This window comes from Sus scrofa, chromosome 8, assembly GCF_054392235.1.
Source record: "Sus scrofa isolate SSC_HxYL_T2T_F1_AM1 chromosome 8, Sscrofa_HxYL_maternal_Yorkshire_Landrace_v2.0, whole genome shotgun sequence".
Lineage (NCBI taxonomy): Eukaryota > Metazoa > Chordata > Mammalia > Artiodactyla > Suidae > Sus > Sus scrofa.
Genome location: NC_139390.1, coordinates 15,071,510 through 15,093,688, shown reverse-complemented (window position 1 = coordinate 15,093,688; position 22,179 = coordinate 15,071,510). Strand labels below are relative to the sequence as shown.

The window sequence follows — 22,179 nt, the reverse complement described above, 5'->3', positions numbered from 1 at the left end:
CTGGAATCCCAAAGCATTTCACCCATGGGCCCTCATAAAGGTATATGCTCCAGGTCCTGCTTCTTTCTGTTGCACCCTGCTTTGACCTACATGGCCCATTTTATCATGCTGTGTTCCCCCGGACCTGTGAATAATAAAATTCTCTATTTCATTTTTTCTTGTGATCCATTGTTGAATGCAGATAACATCTGCCAGCCTGTGCCCCACTTAACAAATGTAAATTTAACAAGGTCCAAACACTTGTTCAGGTTGAACACTTGCGTAAGGGTAATAGAAGGTCAATAAGGGAGAACAGGAAAGCCTGGGAATCTCCTCAAGTTGTTTGAAAACCTGTGTATGAGAGTGTCCATCCAGGATACATATCTAGATGGTTTATACATGATCTGCATATCACTATGGTAGCACAGAATACTCTGATATTTCCAGCTTGACTTGCCAAGGCAGTAAAAGAAAAAATTTTGCCTGGACACTTGCTAAAAATGGCAAGGAAGACTTTATTTAAGACTATTGCAATAGGAGAGAGGGATAGAACACTGATCCAAATATAACAGGAGCCAAGTGGGATTTATAGCCAATGGACAGAGTGAAGGATTAAATGGAAAATTGCTAAAAGGAATTTTGTTAGGTGTTAAGGGGTGTGTGGTAAAAGAAACCTAATTAAAGATCAAATATCTGGGAATAGGAGCTTAAGGACTATTAAAGTTGTAGGGATTCTTGACAAACTGACTTAATAGGATTCTTTGGTAAAACTGAGATCAGCAGGCAAAGGACAAGACCTAGGCAAGAAGGAGTCTGACTGAAGTTTTGTCAAAGAAGGAGTCATTGACATGGCCACTGCCATGAGGTCCTAATGGCTCCTGGACCCTTCTTGCTTTCCCCCCTTTTCATAGCCATTCCTCTTAGAAACTGAGAAGTCTGCAACCTGGAGTAAACATTTCCTTTGGTAGCTGCTCATTTGTCCCCGGCTGGTTGAAGGCCAGAGAAAAGAGGATTAGTGGAAAAGTGGAAGGGGAATGGGCCTAGAGATGGTTGATGTGGTCAGGGAGAGGGGAGGATTGACTGGAAATTTACCCATGTGCTATCATTTTTTTTTTCCCTGAGAAAATGCTTCCTGAGTTCTGAATATCAGGGAATTTACTCCACAGATTGGAGGGCTGCCTTCTCTCTCCCAGGTTATCTTTTTAATGAAAATGCAGAGTGTGTGTCGTGGTTCTGAGACTGTTTTTCCCTGCAAAGTCCTGTTCTGTTTGCATGCGTAGTTATACAAAGTCATAACCCAGGAGAGAAAGCCACTGATGTCCTGTAGGTCTAGACATGCTGATTGTGTGGGTAATGGTAAAAATCAGTACTCTGGTCTCATTTGGGGATCATTACTGTGGCTTTAAAATTCAGGATGTATCATTTCCCCAGCAGCCTGAGTGTAGACATAAAGTCTTTGGGTGATTAATGATTAGGATCCCTTCTGAGTGAGCTGCGGAAGAGCCAGACAAAATAGAATTAAAATGTTGCATGTTACCTAACCTCCCCTCAGGTGGCTCAGAAACTCCCTGCACGTTTGTCATTTGTTATGTCCTCTTAAAAGTCAGTGGCATTTTCAAATATCTGCAAGTTTAGTGAGAATCTTGATTGGGGTTGGGTTTCTTTTCTTTCTTTCTCCCAAATCATGCTTGCCTTTAAGATGATGCTCCATTCCATGGGTCTTTGTTTCTCAGAGGGAAAAATATGGGTATAGATACTTATACCGTAAGCATGCTGGAAGAATGAATAGAATGAACTTTTAGTGAACTTTCTAGTGAAGGGCCTAGCATATCTAAAGGATATGAAGTTTATCAATATGGTAGACATTGTTATCATTATTGTGTGTGAGGGACATTTGTTCTGGTCTATCCAGAATCTAATTCCTACAACTGAATCCAGTATGTGTAGTTCTTACAACATCTCCAATTTTGGGGGGGGTGGGTTCCCATTCCTCCCCCACTCTGAGTTTGTTTCATATTGAGACGATTCTACCCTCACAAACAGTAATGATAATAACAACGAATTACTCTGAAGACCTTCACAAGGTGCCAAGCATTGTTCTAAGCACTTCCTATGGATTGTCTCATTAACCCTCCATCACCACCCTATGAAAGAACGCACTGGTGAAGATAAGAGAAGGTGCTATTACATAGGACCCCAGAATAATGTGACCCAAAAGACAGAAGCTCATTTTTCTCTTCTGTAGTAGTACAGATTAAAGAGGTCCAGGCTGGCTGGATCAGCTCTGCCCCATGTGGCCTTTCAGAGATCCAGTTCCTTCCATCTGGGCTTCTCAGTCATTCTCAGGGCATTGTTATCATCTGTATGATCAAAGCTGGATCTCTGCCATGTCTGTGTTTCAGCTGTCTGGGCGGGAATAAAGGGCATGGAGAAGATAAACCCAACACGTTAATTCTCAGGTCTGAAAGAGGCTCACATCCTCCCACTACATTCCGTTGGTCAGAACTTAATCACATGGACAGAGGTAAAACCAAGAGAAGTTGGGAAATGCAGTCTAGCTGGGCACGAGTCTCTTCTATGGATGAAGAAAAGAATTGATTTCAACAGGCACTAGGAGTTACACACATTGCAGGAAATATAGCTGGTACAGGCAAAGAATTATTCACTCAGTTTTATGGGGTGGGACAGGCTTGGAGCATTTAAATCACCATAGGGCATGCTGTCTATACTATCTCCACAGACATAATTCTCCCAGATCATTCTTGTACCACTTTCCTGGAATTTCTGTCTGAGAGAGATTTCCAGCCATGGGAATCGAGTTGGATAGCTCATAGATTCAAAAGTCCCAGAATGAGCAATGAGATGCAAGAGTGAGTGGTTACCTAACACGCTCTGTCCCCTCTGTGGCACAATTCTGAGAGGTGGTCCACAGAGGCTTAGGGACCCCACTGTGACTCTCAATGGTCCACAGCAGGAAATGCTCATGGACCCATCCTTTATTAGTGCTCTGTCATGCTTCTTCTCACTCCCCTCTTTCCTCATATGCCTCATGGGATTACCCTTCAACTAAACTGTGTGCATCTAAATCTCTGTCTCAACCTCTTTTAGGTACCGAACCTAATAAATTCACACAGTTGGAAAATGGGGAAACCAGAATTTGAACTTGGCTGTCTTCATCCAGACCTCCTCTTTTAACCACGACTCAAGACTTTCCTCAAGGCCTGTGTTCATGTTCTAAAATATGGAAGACTTTAGAAGAAAGGGGGGGAGGAAAATGAGGTAAAACGAGGAGATTGTTATAGGGGTTTCCACTTTCGAGGTCACTATGAGACCCCCAGTGCTTTTTCTGTCAAATGATCAGAGATGCCATTTCCTCATCAAACGGAGTATGGTGCATATCATTCAGAAATGTGTTCTTGTCCATGTCACAGGTCCAAAAAGGAGTTGACAGGCATCAGAAGAGAAGAATTGTCAGTAATTTAATAATAATAGGAATGAAAAAAATCAATGTGGAGATGTAATTAAAGTAAGAACTGGTGGTTAAGGCAACTGAAGGGTAATATTGTGAGCATGCACCAAACAGGATCCAGGGACTGTAAGATGAGGCAGTTCCCTGATGGGCACTTTTCTCCTCTCTGGGATGCTGTGGACCTTTGAAATCATGGACAGAAATATTATCAGGCATTTCAAAAAGAAAGTTTCTCCCTAGCCCTTTTCCATGTCTTCTTAGTTTCCTTCTGGAGAATGTCCTAAGACCTGGAATGCATCCAAGGCTGTGATTTTGTGGCTGATATAACTGGACTAGGGCATGTTCCATCCTGACCTTGTGACTATATTAGCAACAGAATTCAATTGCTCCCGGTTGGCCCACTCAATCAAGGCACACCTAACCTGACCAGGCTGACCAGAAATACTTAAGCAGCCATGTAAAACTCATTCCTTCTTTCTGGGCTCAGTTCCTGAAAGACAATTCCTGTTAAAAAAAAAAAAAAAGTTCCTATTTATTTTCCTTTATCGAATGAGAGATAATAAAAAAAGAAGATTTTAGTGTGTTTTTATTGGGAACGTGAATGCTATCCACTGACTTTTTTAAAAAAGCAAAATGACGACTCTGAGAAATATTCATTCCTCCAGCATTACCTCGGGAGGACAGTCACAGACTTTGCCTATCAATTCCAGTAAAATCGATATCGCATTACAGTATGAGTCAGGAGAACTGGGCTGGGTGACCTTGGGCAAGTCACTTCATCTCCCTGCCACAATCTATGAGAACAAACTAAAAATAATTCTATCCACTTCAAGAAGGGATAGTAAGATTAATGACAGCAAGTATTCTGGATGATTGTCTCTGGCTGTTTCTCCCACTCCCTCATTGTGTGTGTGTTTTATTATGTTTGATTTTCTTTGGCGTCCAAATTCAGCCACCCACATCTTGACACAGACAAAGGTAGTTCCAAATGCAAGATGGGGGCGCCTCCTCTGGGCTGAATTTTGTCTCTCTGGACACAGCACTTGCAAGTGTCCTATATGTCCCCTTTGGGGAAGGAAGCAGCAAACTGAGAAATCCATTGGGAAAAGAACTGTTGCATATATATACTCTCTTCACTCCATTTCAGTAATTTTGTAGCGTCTTGCTGTCTTGAGACTCCTGTTTCTTTAACCCCACTGTAACCGAGATCCACTTTTCCTTCCCTTATTCAAGGAGGTCATTAAGTGATGACCTGGTGTGGTCTTGTTCCTCCAGCTTGGACCTCAGTATTCCCTTCAGTACCTACCTCACGTGTTTGCTCTACACCTTCACAAACTGGGACTCCAGGGAATAAACCAGTACTTACTGACCCATCAAATGAGAGGCTGTGACCTCACCAACTCTTCCAGTCGCTATCCTGACTGACTTCTTCCTTTGCTCTCAGAGTTACTGAGAAGGAAGTCCATTCCTCATAACTTCCGTGCCCCACCATTGCTATCCAGCTGCTACCCCATTACTCTATTAAACTGTTCTTCATCTTCGTCCTGGGACTTCATTGTAGAAATGTGAGCATTATCTAAAGTTGAGCCTTACTCTTTTGGTCAAGTTTGTTCTATTGTGTATCTAAATTAGCTCATCCATTTTTCTAGGCTTCAACTATCACTCCTAGGTGAACGAATCTTATACCTATGGTTTTAGACATCCCAGCCCATCATCTCTTTTAAAATACTCTCTCCTACAATTTGTCAATTTAAGAGCCTTTGTTAAAGGCTTGAGGAGATCACTTTGTGAAGAATCTAAACTACCATACCAAAGAGTTTGGCTTTTATCCTACAGAGGGAGTTGATCTAGAGTAAAGTATTGTTTTCATTCAAGGGAAAGGAAGATGGGTTAAGAGGAGAAAGGTGGGGTTTTCCAAGTCACTAACTGATCCTCAAGCTATTCCCAGCCTTAGGAGGTCGCTGTGCTGCTACTAACCCTAAATTTAAATTCTTTTACTTTAGAAATGGCAGAAGCCAACAGATAAGCTCACAAGAAGTTAGGCTTGATTTTCTCTTCTTCCTTGACAAACATACCCAATCTCATCATGAAGTCTTAATTCTTTCACTGTAACAATACACTCTGTGTGGTCTCTTCTAATGCATTTGCTATTTTCCCCTTTTCTATTCCTGGCACTTACCTTTTTTTTTTTTTTTTTCCTCATACTTGAGAAATAGCCACCTGATCAACTGATTTTACATCCTGCTGTCCATCTGTAATTCCTATGCTTCAGGTCTCAACAAATCATTCTCTTACTCAGGCAACCTTAATAAATTTCTTTTGGCCAAAAAAGAAATCTGAACTTCCGAGCCCTCACCCCCAAATACTGCCTGTGTATTTCCACCACCAAGGTTTTTTTCAAATCATTCTGTATATTTAATAGTGAATTCATAGAAGGCAGTTGTTCTCTGATTTTCTGAATTGATAAAGTACTTTCCTTTCCCATCAGTCTATTGCTACCATGGGTCTCCCAAGCCCAGTCCACATCTTCAATGATTTATTTATAGAGGCTACATCTCTCAAGGGTTAGTGTAACACTGCTGGTCTTCCCTATGTTTCTTGTACTGCTTTGGTTTCTTTAATGACAACCGAAGCATCTGGCAGATGAAGGTCAATTTTACCGCATTGGCTGGAAGAACAGGCCCTCTGGCATCCTCACAATGTGACACCCTTATTGTGAAGCTATTTTTTGCTGGTTTTCCAGCTGACCCCTCTCCTGAGTCTCTGGTTTTGGTGTCCAGAACAAAGGATGCTCATAAGTTTCAAATCATGGGTTAGTCAGTCGTTGTTTCTGTTATATTTACTTATTTATTTGCTTTTTAGGGCCCTACCCATGGCATATGGAGGTTCCCAGGCTAGGGGTCGAATTGGAGCTAGAGCTGCTGGCCTACACCACATCTCACAGCAATGCCAGATCCTTAACCCACTGAGTGAGGCCAGGGATCGAACTCGCAGCCTCATGGTTCCTAGTCGGATTCATTTCTGCTGTGCCACGATGGGGAACTCCCAGCAATTGTTTCTTTTAATCCAGCCTCATCAGCTTTTGAGTTCATGAAAATTCCTTTGAGATTCCAGAAATATTATTAATTTCCAGTGCTGTTGTAAGTGTTCCCATTTTCTGTATCTTCAGGGGTATTTCATTTGGAACTGCATTAAATACAACTAACTCATTGCTATTTTAAAATGGAAATCCATTTTGTTGGCAATTTAAAAGCTTACTGTAAATGGACACTCAAAAGAAAAATATAGTTAGCACGAAATGAGGTAATAGAGCCAGAAAATGGTCATTGTTGTCTTAAACTTGAGAAATAAGTATATGCCTCACTCTGGCCACATTAGCTTCTTTTGTTTCCTTGATCACATAAGAATTTGTGCCCTCCTCAGGCTTATAAACAGGCTGCTCTCTTTGAATGGACCCCATGCCCTTGACCCTTACATGTATTTCCGTGTATCTCCATCCTGCTTCATCCTTCATAACTTGGCTTAAATATCACTTCTTCACAAGAGTCATTCCCTAACTTCCCAATATGTATTTGCTTGGATCTCTCTGCTATGTGTTTTTCTAGTATCTCATTATTTCTTTCAAGGAGATTATCTCAATCTGAAATTATATATTAGTTTAGTCATTTGTAAATTATCTATTCTCCATTTTAACATCAACTTCACATGCATTGAGTGGATGCTCTAAAATGGTCGAAGCAATGTGTTTTACTTAAAAAACTATATAGCAAAAGTTTAGCATAGCTTATTGCACATAAGAGAGAGGAAATATTTGTTAAGTCACTTTTGGGTACGCAAGAAAGGATTAAGAATGAAAATGGCTAATGTATTTTATATAGCTTTATATCCTTTATATAAAGCTTCACATACTTTTATAGCTTGTCTATTTTCACAAACATTACTTTTGAACTAATGGTCACTCTATGAGGCAAATGACACCCTAACAGTCAAGATCTTTAAAACCTGAATTGATTTCCACAGTCTTTCTATCATTTTTCCAGAAAGAACGGCTGCTGACAAAGCAAGCCATCCAAAAAGAAAATGCTCAGAGCAATTCTAAAACCGAGGTTAGTCTATTACTGCTTAGAAATAATTTCAGGAAATCTGTGGTGAAAACAAATTCTGAAGATTGAGATGGTTATTATTCAATGAACGCATCTTAAATTGAACACATGTCAAATCTCCATGGCATAGCCTGATGGTACTTCCTCATTCATGGGAGAATTTAAAGTAAATACATTAAGAGCATTTAATTACTTTATCTTTTCAGATTAAAAATGCACATTATTCTGTGCAGTAGCCTTGATTCTGAAATATGTGAAATGTTTTTTGTTTTACCATATTGAATTCAGTTGGAAATGCTCCAAAATAATTTCCTATGAAAGAAATTATTCCTACGATCAAGGCTTTAAAAGTAAGCAGCCTTTTATGACATGAATAATGGCCCTTAATTTGTCTCCTTTACTAGTAATTATTTGTCTATTGAATTTTCTCAAAGAGGGGCTTTCGCAGAAAGTAGTCCCATCATGAGGCAAATAAACCCCTTAAGAAACTTGCTAAATCAGCCCAAATTTTGGTCAAACATAATTCCGTTTTGTGCCTTTATAAGCAGGAAGGAGAAAGAATAACATTCTGGAAACTACTACTATTTCACTTTTTCCCCTTAAAAAACAAAAACAAAATAAAGTCTCCAATGTAGATTACTTAGGTTGACATGATCAGTATAGAAATAAGCTGTGGAAATAAGGCTTGAGGCTGAAATGTCCCTTATCAGAGGGTAGTAATTACGAAGCTGCCGCCTTTCTCTCTTGAACGTAGACCCTGTGGCCTGCAGGGCCTGAGCTGGAATTTAGCTCCTCTGTTTTCAAGCTCTTTATGCCTGTGTATAGAGGCAAAGAGAGGGAAAGAATGAGATATTTCATATAAAGCCCTTGGCATAGCACTTGTCACATAAGAAGCCCTCAAAAAGCAATGACTATTAAGATAACGTATCTTTCTTGCCAAGAGGGAGAGGGAGGGACTGGGAGTTTGGGGTTAGTAGATGCAAATTATTGCCTTTGGAATGGATAAGCATTAAGATTCTGCTGTATAGCACAGGGAATTATATCTGATCACTTGTGGAGGAACAGGATGGAGGATAATGTGAAAAAAAGAATATATATGGATGTATGGCTGGGTCACTTTGCTGTGCAGCAGAAATGGACAGATCATTGTAAATCAACTACAATAAAAAATTAAAAAAATAAAATCTTCAGCACATTAAAAAAAAGATAACATATCCTTGAAGAGAAACAACCAATGGGAAGAAACAAATGTTTTACTATGACTATATAATATTTATGTCATTAAAATGTAGATTTTTTTTAAGCAAGAGTGAATAAATGATTGGGCATTTGTGTCTGTGAAAGAGGCAGTGTGTGTGTGTGTGTGTAGGAGAGAGATTTTCTTACAGGTAGATGAAGAACTCTTAGGTTAGAGGGTGAGGATTAAAATTCCAACCAGCCAGTGTTGCTTCCCTGTTCTGGGTACCACACCTTGGTAGTTCCAAACCTCACCTGGGGTGAAAGGCTCTCTTTGTCTTTTGTTATTTTCTATCTGGTTTTAATTGAGGGGGAGGGATCAACAAAAGCAAACTAAATTACCATTTTGGCTTAGTTAGATTTCATCTTACAATATTTTTTGGCTAGAAATTAATTAAACACACTTTTTTTCTCAGCCTAGAATGTATTCTTCCCTCCATCTCTTTCACATGGCCCTTGCAAAGTCAGTGGGAAGGGGTGCTAATCTCAAAAGAATTTCTGGCAACAAAAAGGTATAGGTTTCCCGCCCTTGTCTTTTGCAATCACTTGGATGAAAGAATTCTTAAGGAGGGGACGCTAAATAGCATGCAATTTCTAAGAAAACCAACAAACTGCTAATGAAGTAAATATCTGTTTAATTTACAAACATCAGTAGTGTAACTGATATTAGTCTGGAGAAAGACAAAGCACACTGAATTATACATGAACGTCTAGTTTTCTTTGTAAAAAAAGTTTTCGGAAAGAAACATCTGCATCTTTACATGTATCTTTAGGGTACCCTGGGATTTTAATGAAGGAAGAGCACAGTCCACTATAAATCATTATCAATTCTACATTGTCATTTAGCAGCAAACATGTTAACATGGGAACGTTAAGGTAATAAAGGAGCTTTATTGTTTGGGACAAAAAAAAAAAATCACAGTTCTTGACATTACAGCTTTTTCTCTCCCCATTCCACCCCCTGTTAAGAGGGCAAAAAAAATCATCAAGGAAATATTAATTTGTAAAAGAGCTACTTTTCTAGTGTCGATGGCTACACACCATTTCTGTCCTGTGAGGACATGCTGCAGAGGGACACTTCTTTCTGTACAATGACCGTCTCACACATAGACTATAGTACCCTCTGCAGGTGTCCTGAATGAGGCCAGTAGGTCAGTGACACCGGGGGTCAGATGTCAAGGTAAACAAACAGATCAACACATATTTGTCCCAAGATAACACCCTATGTTAGTCCTATTGTCCAAAAAAAAAAAAAAAAAAAAAGAATCCTGATTTTTAAATTTGAAAAATGTACAAAAATATCAGGACAATTATAAATTAATATATATTAAAGCATTGAGAAACAGCAAAAGGATGGCCTAAGAGGTTAAGTACAATGTACTTTGATACAATAAATATTTCTCATTGAAACCGAATACTGTATAGGGCTGTTTAGAACTCATAGAAACAAAAATTCATATTATTACTAATTTATTTATCAATAATCTATCGGTTCTTTATCATCTCCTTTGTCATTTATATTACAAAAAAATTAATACTGGAAAACGGTAGATAAACACTTTTGTGTGCTTCTCCTGTTAACATGCTGACATTGAAAAAGAAGATAACATGGATTTCAGCACTGTCTTCTCTCACGAATGGAACCCAGGTCTTCAGGACACTTTTTCTTTTGCACAAAATATTTCCCATCCATTCATTCTGGCTGTGGATTCTGGAGTTCCAGTCCTCTGCGGGGCACCCTCCCTCCCAGTCATGTGCTTGGTCTGGCCCCGTGGACCTCGTGGACCTCGTGGACGTGAACCAGAGCAGCGTTGGGCTCTGGGCAACGTCACGTCCGCACAGGGGCCCTCGTCTCTCCCTGTGTCTGTGCTTCTGCTGGTCTTCAGCATGTTACATCGTTGCTCTAACGCCTTCAGGTCTATCTTTCTTCCTACTTCTCCAGCCTCCGGGAAGCTTTGTGAGTTCGAGCATTTTTTTTTTTTTTCTTTTTTTCCTCAATGCAGAAAAAAAAAGTCTTCATTCTCATAATAAAAATAAGTCTGTTCTGTATTTTACAATATATTTCAAATATTTCCACTATGAAGCATTCATGAGTCCGACAGGGTCAAGAAGGATAACGACATTCTCCAAGGACCAGAGCCGCCAGGGGTTCGCTTAGGAGGTGCAGTGGCTACAGCCGCACTTCACCACCTTCTCAACCTCGTCCACAAACGACGACCCATCCGTGCACTCGAAAGAGTATTTCCTGCGCTTGCTCCTCAGCGGCCGGCAGCACTGCCCTCCGGCGCACCCGCCCCTGCACTCCAACCTGGAGACCTTCTTGGTGGTTTGGCAAGCGGCATAGCCCTGCTGCTTTTGGTAGTAATCTCTTATCCGTTCCCCTCGACAAGAGATTTCTAGAAAGGAACAAAGAGCATGAAATGTTTAAGGGCAGTGGCTAAGTCAGTGGGGGTGGGGGGTGGGGGTGGCTGTGAATCTGCATCTCGAGAGAGGCTGTTTTTGCTGCCTGCCTGGAACTGTTACTTTCTTTCTTTCCTTTTCTTTCTTCTCTTTCTTTCCTTCTTTCTTTCTTTCTTTTTCTTTCTTCCTTCCTTCCTTTCTTTCCTTCCTTCTTTCTTTCTTTCTTTCTTTCCTTCCTTCCGTCCTTCTTTCTTTCTTTTCTTTTCTTCCTTCCTTTTTCCTTCCTTCCTTCCTTCCATCCTTTCTTTCTTTCTTTTTCATCAGGGCCATGGACATTCCCAGGATAGGGGGCAAAGCTAAGCTGTAGCTACTGGACTACACCACAGCCACAGCAACAGAAATGTCAGGCCCAAGCCGCATCTGTGACCTACAACACCAGATCCTGAACCCACTGCGGGGGCCAGGGATCGAACCTGTATCCTCATGGATACTAGTCAGGTTCGTTTCACTGAGCCACAGTGGGAACTCCTGTAAATGCTATTTTCAGTGTTCCAATCATATCCCATCTTACAGGCTGGTGGCACAACCTGCTGTCCTTTGGAAAATACTTCTTTTGGGCCCATCTTTTGAGCAAAGTGAATCCTATATATGGGGCCTATAAATACTATGCTTTTGGACTGACAAGAAAATTGGATTCCTAAGTCTTTTTCTTTGATAGTAAAAATAGACATTTTCTGTTTTTACACCACTAACAGCTGGTTTTGTTTACCACAGGGAGCCGTTGCAGAGAGTATGCAATTTAATTTATTAGACCTGGAGCTTAATATCATTCAATCTGTTACTTAATACAAGGAACATTCCACTAACTTCATAAATAACCCGAGTATGAACTAGTTCAAAAAGAGACATCCGCTAAAAGCTTCCCTGGGCACGTTCCTCGTGCCTCATGTTTCTGATACACACAACAAAATCTGTGCCAGCTGGAGGCAAAGCACATTCTGATCACGCCGACCCAGGGGAAGGAAGTAGATGGGGCTAAAAAGTCAGCCCGTTTTCATCCCTCTCACCTGCATAAGCTGCTGTGATAAATCAGCTGATTTTATGGTCAAAGATGATTTTGTCCTAAAACTAGAGTAGAATTATTAGCATCCTCTTCCCTGTACCAGAGGATGAATGAGTCATCTATATGGATGAGAACTGCAGGTAAAGGTAGGAAGGAAGGAGAGTGAATGTGCTTCTATGTAAGGGAAAAGGAGTATTTTCACAGCAAATCAAGTGAAGGCGTAAAATCTCACGATGGAGGTTTAGGACATTTCCCATCTGGTGTCTTAGAAACACTGGAAAATAAATCAACAGCAGCAACTAAAAATAGTGCAAAGACCTGGCATTCCTCATCACACTCCCCTCTCTGAGTGTCTACATTTTTCTCTCTCTTTTCAAAGATGGGGGGTCCCTCTTGCTTTGCCAAGAGAGCAGGAGGTGCCTAGCTGGGCTGGCTTACTTACCTCGATCACAGCTGTCCCCAGTGTATCCACTGCTGCATTCACAGTACGGCTGCCCCAGTCCTGAGAGCCTGCATTTCCCATGCTTACAATTGATCGCCTGGCAGGGGTTAAACAGATCCTCCTCTTCATCACAGAGGACACCCCCATGGCCCTCCAGGCACTTGCAGCTGTAGGAGAAGGCGTTGATGGGCAGGCAGGTGCCATGGACGCACCTACAGCACAGGAGGATCGCGTCAGGCAGAGGGAATCAGAACCGCGGGAGGAGGATCAATGGAATCTAAGGAAGGCCGTGCTATTGGACCGACTTCTTTCTCTTCCCTCCCCCTTTCTTCTTTCTCTTCTTGGGTTTTGCTTTGAGGGGTGGTGTGTGTGTGTTTAACCACCAAGCAGCCCAAACTTATATACTTCCAAGACTTACTTATTTCCAAGACAGGGGTCGTTGGTCCTCTGGTCACAGAGGGGCCCCGTCCATCCTTCCTCGCATTCGCAGGTAAAGCCGGACTGGCTGCTGGGCTGGCAGGTGCCATGGGCACACACCTTCTTGTGGCATGGCTCACAGCCAGGCAGGATGCCTGTCTGCATGGGCACCTTCCGGAAGTCCTGCAGCTCGCTGTTGATGTAAAGGTTCCGGATACAGCCATGGAAGCTGGTGCCGTTGTGCCCAGGGGCCTGGCGCAGAGCTGCTGCCACGTTGTTCTTCCCTGGCATGCCTGTGGAGGGACACCAAGTCACAGGGCAGGCCCTCCGGGGGCTCCCCAGTGGCCACCCAGACCCTCTCAGCTCTCCCAGCAGAGCGGGAGTCTGCGTGACACGTCTTTAGGAGAACCAGAGAGCACACGCATCCCGTCCTGTGGTTTCCAGCCTGTCTGCACATCAGGGTCACAACCGGATCTTTAAAGAAATACTGATGCTCGGGACCTCGGCCGGAACCAATCTGATCAGATTATCTGAAGGCAGTGGGGGAGGGTGAAGAGATGTGTGTTTCTTTGTTTTTGTTTTTTGGAATATGCTCTGGGCAATTCCAATGCAAAACTAGAATAAAGAACCTAGTTCATTGGTGGTCAATCTTTAATTTTAAACTTCTGCTTCAAAACAAAACAAAGCAAAACAAACACCTTATACAGAAGCATACATAGATGAAACCTAAAATCAGGGCCACAAAAGCAAGATTGGGAATGGGGGAAGGATACGTGCTCTGTTCTATTTCCATACCCACCCCTTAAAGGGGAAGGGCACGGGGCCCAGAGAGCTCAGGCAACATGCTCCTTGTCACCAGGAAGACTGGCTTAGAATCAGCTGATGAGACAAACTTTCACAATCTCTACTCATGGTTCAGTGCACTGGGTTTCAGCTGGTAAGTGCTGGGGGTCACAGGGACCATTCACCCCAGCCCTGCCAAATTCTAAGCTGGCAGCTAGTTGAGCTCACCATGGCAATGTCCCAAGTTCCAAGAATGTCACTGCCCGAAAAACTCACCCCTGCTTCCTATCAGGACAGCACCTCATTCATATCTTTTTTCCCCCCTTGCTGATTGAGAGTGAACACTTCATATTCCAAGAAATTGGGAATAAAAAAGAAATTGCTCCAAACCCGGAATTTGCAGCCTTTGTAGATATTCCACAAGTGATAGTCATCTGGTAACCCTCATTTGGCAAAACTAGGGAATCTTTCCACGGCCTAAGCCAGACCCTGAAATAGTTCCTGGATGGGATCCTACATGAGGCAACCTTCAGGGAAGCTGACCAACCTACCCCCCTGGCCCCTGGCCCTGGGTACCTATACTGTCCCTGCACCTGGACTGTGAGCTACTGATTGGAGGGTTGAGGCTGGAAAAGACCTTGGCTCTCACTCTCTAGGGGGTTTGTTGGTTCTAAAGACCATGAACCACAGTATTCTCTGGGCCCTGTCTCCTTTTTCATTCAAAGGAACCCCATTCAAGGTCTATCAGGCACCACAGTCAAATGGCTGGTTAGACAAAACCACTAGGCTAGAGGTCAAAGTCTGTATTTTTGGTATGTGTACATTTGGGCCGGTCGTTGTTTTCTCCTCTCTGGGGCTTAGATTCCTCATTTGGATGATGGGTTCCTCATTTGAACCAGAGCCGCTGTTTCCAAGCTTGTCATACTTAAAAGCCACCAGAGGGGCGCTGTTCAGAAGATGCTTCCCAGGCCCCCTTCTGGCCCAACCTTGGAGGAAGGTGTGGGGCACAGAAGTCTAAATGTTAACAGGCAGCTCAGCTCAGGTCATTCTGATGCAGGCAGTCCTGGTCATACTGACAGGTACTGGATTAGGTGTCTTGGATTTGAAAGTCATGAGTTCAGGTTTTTCGTCTGTGTTTGTCTGGCCTTGGTAACTGGGTTGCTTTGTAGAGCAGGTTCCAAAGGAGGAAAGGTTCCATTACCAGAGAGGACTAGTGACAGGAAATTCCTTGTTTAGGGATAAGTTTTACTTTCTTTCTTTTTTTTTTTTTTTTTTTTTGTCTTTTTACGGCTGCATCTGGGGCAAATGGAAATTCCCAGGTTAGGGGTCAAATTGGAGCTGCAGCTGCTGGCCTATATCACAGCCATAGCAATGTGGGATCTGAGCCACATCTGCAACCTACACCACAGCTCATGGCAATGCGGGATCCTTAACCCACTGAGCAAGGCCAGCGATCTAACCCACATGCTCATGGATACTAGTCAGGTTTGTTACCACTAAGCTGTGATGGGAACTCCCGAGGGATAAGTTTTTCTAATGTAATCATATCCCTTCAGCAAAAACATGTGGACTTTAGTGTCTACACATTTACAGCCCTTTCTTCAGAGGTTAAAAAAGAACTTCTTCCAAAACTATTTTCAGTAGCTCACACAACACACATACGTGCACACGTCAAGACTAAATACAGACCAATGATGATGAAGTTCCACGCATGGAGGAGCAAACAGTAAATGTGTTCCTTCTATTCCCAAAGCTAACAAGGATCAAGGTCTAGATTTGACTGCAATAATTTGTAAATAAAAATGTTGATACATCACACATTTAGTTACTGTCAGTAGGAAGTCATAAAGTCAAGAACTACTGTAACTCAACCTTTTCAGCTGCTTGGTACATTTCAGACTAGTCTTGACTGAAAAACAGAAGCAGATCCATGTTTTTTTTTCCCCTTTAATCTTTCCTCCATACCACGGATTATAGCTGGGATTCAATCTATCAATCAACATATAATTTAGGAGATGGTTTTCAGCCTTAACAAGCTCTCCATGTTTCAAAATGACAATAAAGGGACCAAGTGTCAACACGGAAGTCTTCTGTCCAATGGGGACATTAGGAGAGGATTTGTGATACTTGGAGGGGTTCTATACGTAGGTCATAAGTTTTTAAAAAATTTCTCAGATTTCTTGCCTCTCACTTTGTCTCTTGCTAAATTCCTTCTGCGAGGAGGCATGGAGAACCTACCTGAACCTCACCAAGGCCTCTCCAGCCAGGTGTCTCCCCCAAAGGGGTTGTGTGGAGTGGGATCTGAGCTGTGTGACCTTGGGAAAGAAGCTTGACTTCTCTGAGCTTCAAAGTGAAATGAGAATTAACCCTATGTAAGAGTGTTGTTGGGATTTTAACCTCCAACATGCTAAACACAGTCCTGCCTCCAACATGCTGAACACAGTCCTTTAGTTGGCATAGAACTAAAACCCCCAGCAAATGGGAGAACTACTTGATGAAGCATTCTTCATTCCAGGAAGGGAAGAAGGAGGACCACCAGAACCAGTCCCAGAGCCACTAAACAGCTTTGAGAAACAAAGAAAGCTTGCCTCTACCCTGATCCTAATCTATGGCCCTGATCCTTATTCCACCCCCCAAACTATAAAACCACCTCCTAACCCCTTCCAAGGGATAGGGGCACAGTCTTTAAGGCATTAGCATGCTGTGGCCTCCTTTGCCTGGCAAAGCAATAAAGCTATCTTTTTCTCCTTTACCTCTCTCCACCAAAAAAAAAGTCCCATTAAGTATTACATGTCCTGGTTGGACTACTACACAGAAAAGCACAAAGATGCTTGCTTTGTAGTAAAGCCTATATCACGGGTAGTTGAAAACCCAAGGGCAGGGAAAGCTTCCTCCAGGTTTTGCTAGAAAATACTACTGCAAGGGCCAAGGGCACAGGAGGCATCCCCTTCAGGCCATCCTCCCTGGGGAGTGTTTCTGTTTGCAGACTTGGAGAAAAAGGAGAGCTTGTTTCCCTTGCTCTCCTTTGCCAGTTCAGGTTCTCTTGCCTTTGCCGTAAAGAATTCAGGGCTGCGGTCTTATGTGTTTTTAAAATCCGAATTACCCTTGAGACGGTCCTCTGCGTGGGAAGGAAATGAGCCCAGTGTGTTCTCTGGCAGCGGGGCTGGGCTGGAAGTGGTTTCCTTTGGGCCTGGATGGACAGAGGACCGTCTGGATTCTTCCAGGCTCTCTACCCTGAGAGGGATTACCACTTTCCAGTGCTAATTTAAAACATTTTTCCCTTTTTGCAAAAATGCTCTGGCCCCAGTGCTCCCATTCTGTGCTTTTTTCCCCACTGCATTTTAAAGGGGTCTTAAACGATTGAATGAAATGGTTTCTAATGAAAGCATAATAAAATCAAGTTAAGGACAAGTCCAGAAATAAACAAAAAGTCCAGAAATTAGATTGCTTCCCTTTCTGCTCCGTATTAAGAAGTGAGTGGCAATGCAGGTGGCTTTGGGGTCAGACAGACCTGAACTCAAATAAGGTCTCCATCACTTCATGGCTTTGTGAACTTGGATATGTTTTATGAAGTCCCTGAGACTGTCCCTTTGAGAGTCTAAAATACAAAAAATCACACCTACTTCCTAAAGTCTCTGAGGGCTAAGACTGTAAAAGAAGCCTTGTGCTGAGCACATAGCATGTGCTTAGTAAATATAATTTCTTTCCTCTCCAACCACAGGTAACATCTGTGACTTGCTTCCCACATCCCAAAGCAACTGCCTTTCCGTGTAGCTCAGGCGAGAATAGAAGGCTTTGCCTGGTAATGAATCCCCTGGTGTGATTCCCATGAAGAAAACAGACCAGTCGACTTGCATAGACTAAATAGGAGATACTTTTATCACAATGCATTATGGCTTCAGGAAGACATGTCTGCCTTCCCCACTGCCCTAGGCACCGAGGAGTAGTCCTTTTTCCGTTTTGTATTCTTCATGCATCTATTAACTCAGCTCTCAGCATATGGGAGGTGCTCGCTAAATATTTACGGAACTGAACCTAAGACTTTTAACTGCTTTGAAAAAAATCAAAACTCTTTCAAAGTGTTCAGATTTTCTACTGCTGGAATTATTAAAAAGAGAAGTGCTCTGGGATTTCTGGAAAATTCTGAAAATGCATTCAGGGAAGGCTTTGAGGGGTTAAGAGAATTATGTAGCCTCCCAAGGTTGCTATCGTGAAAACAATGTGAAGTTCATGAAAATACTTGTCACGGTGAAGAAATCAGTTACACTGGCCTGTTCAGAAACTTTAGCTTATTTATCTGTAAAATGAGTTAATTTTATTAATCAACTCGCCTTAATTCAACGTAATTTAATTCAATGCAACTCAATTCAACATCACGTGCTTTCTTGCTCCTCTGACTGCAATTTGAAATTCTGTCTCCCGTTTATATTACTTCTCCAGATAAAGGCAAACATGTGAGCTCTCTCCTTTGTGGGTCTTCTCCTCTGCGCTCTTTCAGAACTTTGTTCCTACCCTTCGCTCTCGTCTAATGACTTATCTGTCTTCTTGTTGCTTACAAATAAAGTCCAGTCTTCGCTCTGTCATTCCAAGCCCTAACCTACCTTTTCAACTTTCTCTCCTATTCATTTACCTTAAGGTCTTAGCGAAACAAAGGTACTTCCTGCTGTGCCCAATATAACTTGGACATTTAATTTGCCCATTCATTCATTTGATTTCATTCATAATCTCTCTATCATGTACATGTGTTGGCAACTGGTAGTAGAGGCGTTCCAGCATAGCAACATTTGACTGAAGCTGCAGGCAGCTGGGGTGGGTCATGGACTCCTTGGTTTGCACTGAACTTGTTTCCTCATCTTTTTGTTGTCTGATTTGACCTCTAACAAGCTTTCATTTCCTGAACACCACATCAAATAATAAGATTAGGTTAGACGATGTGTAACTCACCTAGCAAGTGATAGACACAAAAGAAACATTAGTGTCCTTTTCCACCCCACCCACACACTTAGTTAGACCCAGAGGCAGGATTACAAAACGGTCTCCTAGCATCCATTTAGAGCTCTTTCTTTTCTATCCTTGCTGTCCCTCTTTCAATGACCGATCAATAACCACAATGCCAGGCATCCACAACTTCAGGATTAGTCTGTGATGAGAGCCCCAGGATTTGGGAATGCATGGAATGTGGAAAAGAGCTTACCTCCAACATAAAGTGGGGAGTCAAAGTTCAGAGTGGACTGTTTGGACAGGTTGGTAATGATCTTGGGGCTCCCTCCATCCACAGAGAGGGAGAGACTTTGATCCAGGGCGAGTAGTTCCACAATGTGAAAATTTCCATCGTTGATCGTCTCCACGCTATTTTAAACAAAACAAAACAACAACAAAAACAACAAAAAACCAACTTAGCCAATCATTCCAATTTTTTTTTTTTTTTTTTTTTTTTTTTTTTTTTTTTTTTTTTTTTTTAAGGGCAGCACCTGTGGCATATGGAAGTTCCCAGGCTAGGGGTTGAATTGGAGCTGCAAATGTTGGTCTACACCACAGCCACAGCAATGGCAGATCCTAAACTCACTGAGTGAGGCCAGGGATCGAACCCACAACCTAGTCGGGTTCGTTACTGCTGAGCCACAATGGCAACTATCCAATTTTATATTTATTAAAGAAAAGGAATTACAATTAAAACTCAAATAAGCTCTTTTTTGGGAAAAGATGCTCTCATCCAACATTCATAAGGATAAAGGTCAGCAGTTGATTTAAAAAATAAAAGATATTTTCAAGGAGATACAGTCATTTTCTACTTCTTAGAAATAAATACAAAACAAGTTTGTTCTCTCACTGGAGAACTAGAAATGAGTACTTTTTATCATTACCCAGTAACATCCTCCTGGTATGTAGAAATCCCAAAGCATAATTTATGCCTTTGCTTTTAAATGCCGCTAAAGTTCCATTTACTCAGATACTGCGACTCCAAATTGTATTCGAAAGACAAGGAACCTATGCTCGTACCAAATATACTCAACAGACCCTGTGTTAGCGATCACTGGTCTCTGCACTCCTGAGTGCTACACAGTAACACCTGCCAGAATCAAACACACACAGATACAGGAAAAAACAACTTGGTAGGATCACTGCACTTTCTGAAATTTGTTAACTGGTCATATGCCCTCACTTTCTTTGCATTTTTCAGAAGGCTGTCCAGTGCATGATATTACTGTGAAGACGACTATGCTCAGTGGAGATATGGGAATAACAGATTAAATAGAATTCTTGACACAGTCATAGCCAGGGAGTCCGGGGATAGCAATGGTTCTTTAGTTTCCCTTCTGTACATTTAAAAGGCCAGGCCTGGAGTTCCCGCCATGGCTCAGTGGTTAATGAATCCGACTAGGAACCATGAGGTTTTGGGTTCAATCCCTGCCCTTGCTCAGTGGGTTAAGGATCCGGTGTTGCGTGAGCTGTGGTGTAGGTTGCAGACGCGGCTTGGGTCCCGCGTTGCTGTGGCTCTGGTGTAGGCCGGCGGCTATAACTCCGATTCGACCCCTAGCCTGGGAACCTCCATGTGCCTTGGGAGCGGCCCTAGAAAAGGTAAAAAGACAAAAAAAAAAAAAAAAGGCCAGGCCTTACAATTATTACTACTGCCTGCTATAAAATTAGAGAAGGCTTATGGAAATTAATAAAATAATCAAAACCAAAAAGATTAAGAATCTTAGGTAAGTGGAAAATGATAACTGAAAATGAAGTTGGGAGTTTCTGTTGTGATGCATGAGGATGTGGGTTTGATTCCTGGCCTTGATCAGTGGGTCAGGGATCTGGCATTGCCACGAGCTGTGGTGTAGGTTGCAGACATGGCTCGGATCCTGCATTGCTGTGGCTGTGGTGTAGGCCAGCAGCTGCAGCTCCAGTTCGACCCCTAGCCTGGGAACTTCCACATGCCTCAGGTTCGGCCCTAAAAAGCAAAAAAAAAAAAAAAGATACTGGAGGCAATTAGTGCTCTATGGTTTTAAGGGACGGCTATCAATTTCACATGAGTGTTACATCAGGCAGCGATGCAAACAGGACCAACAGAGAAAACAGGATCAATAGTGAATATTAAAGAACTAATATACTAAGATATTGACTGGAAAGACTGCGGAAAAGACTCAAAAATGGAAACTTAGGAGGGTATGATAGGGAGGATTGTGAATACCTAATACTCCCTAGGCAAGATGATTGCTTACATTTCCAGGCACTGCTATTTGAACTTGCAAATAGGTCAAGTCTGGAAAATAACAGAATATGTATTGACATATCTGCATGCTTCTCACCACAGGAGTCTAATCACATTCCACTGTTTGCCAATATAGAATAAAGTGTTCTTGTGATTTGACAATAAAAACCTTACTACAGAGCTGTGAAAACACTTGAAGTTCTCTGGTCTTAAGTTCAAAGTGTCCACGTGTGCCAGGATCTTTGATAGCCTGTTTCAGATAACATCTTTTAAAAAATACACATTAGGAGTTCCCGTCGTGGCGCAGTGGTTAACGAATCCGACTAGGAACCACGAGGTTGCGGGTTTGGTCCCTGCCCTTGCTCAGTGGGTTAACGATCCAGCGTTGCCGTGAGCTGTGGTGTAGGTTGCAGACGCGGCTCGGATCCCGCGTTGCTGTGGCTCTGGCGTAGGCCAGTGGCTACAGCTCCGATTCGACCCCTAGCCTGGGAACCTCCATATGCCGCAGGAGCGGCCCAAGAAATGGCAACAACAACAACAACAACAAAAAAAAAAGACAAAAAAAAAAATGCACATTAAAGGGAGTTCCCATTGTGGCTCAGTGGTGATGAACCCTGCTAGTATCCATGAGGATGGGGGTTCGATCCCTGGCTCAGTGGGTTAAGGATTGCAGTGAGCTGTGGTGTAGGTTGCAGATGTGGTTCGGATCCCTGTTGCCATGGCGGTGGTGTAGGCAGGCAGCTGCAGCTCTAAATCGACCCCTGGCCTGGGAACTTCCATATGCTGCCAAGTAAGGACCTAAAAAACAAACAAACAAAAAAATTAGATGTAACAATCAATACTTTTTCCTTTTACATATTTAATTATTGTAACACTTGATAGCACTAAAATCAAGACAGGAAACAATAAACAAGGAAAACACTTTCTAAATAAAGCAGCATAGTAACTATTGTGGTTTTAAATATGACTGTCTTTTAAGGGGACATGCTAAGTAGTAATACCACACAGATTTTGGAGTTAAACAAACTCGGATTTGAATTCTGGTCTTGCAGTTATTAAATGCTTGACCTTAGAGAAGTTACTTAA

At 42.3% G+C, this 22,179-nt stretch overlaps 1 protein-coding gene across 4 annotated transcripts in view; it reads right to left on the bottom strand.

Annotated features, from left to right (window-relative positions):
- Window positions 1-9,402: 9,402 nt before the first annotated feature.
- The window catches only part of SLIT2 (slit guidance ligand 2), a 384,281-nt gene continuing 371,504 nt past the window's right edge, over window positions 9,403-22,179 (bottom strand). For all 4 annotated transcript variants that reach the window (XM_084971629.1, XM_084971630.1, XM_084971631.1 and 1 more), the window contains 4 exons: window positions 19,087-19,241; window positions 13,111-13,402; window positions 12,693-12,904; window positions 9,403-11,183 (listed from right to left, as the gene is read on the bottom strand). In XM_084971629.1, the coding sequence (XP_084827755.1) occupies window positions 10,942-11,183; window positions 12,693-12,904; window positions 13,111-13,402; window positions 19,087-19,241 (901 nt within the window). In that variant the 3' untranslated portion in view covers window positions 9,403-10,941. The remainder of the gene's footprint in view (window positions 11,184-12,692; window positions 12,905-13,110; window positions 13,403-19,086; window positions 19,242-22,179) is intronic.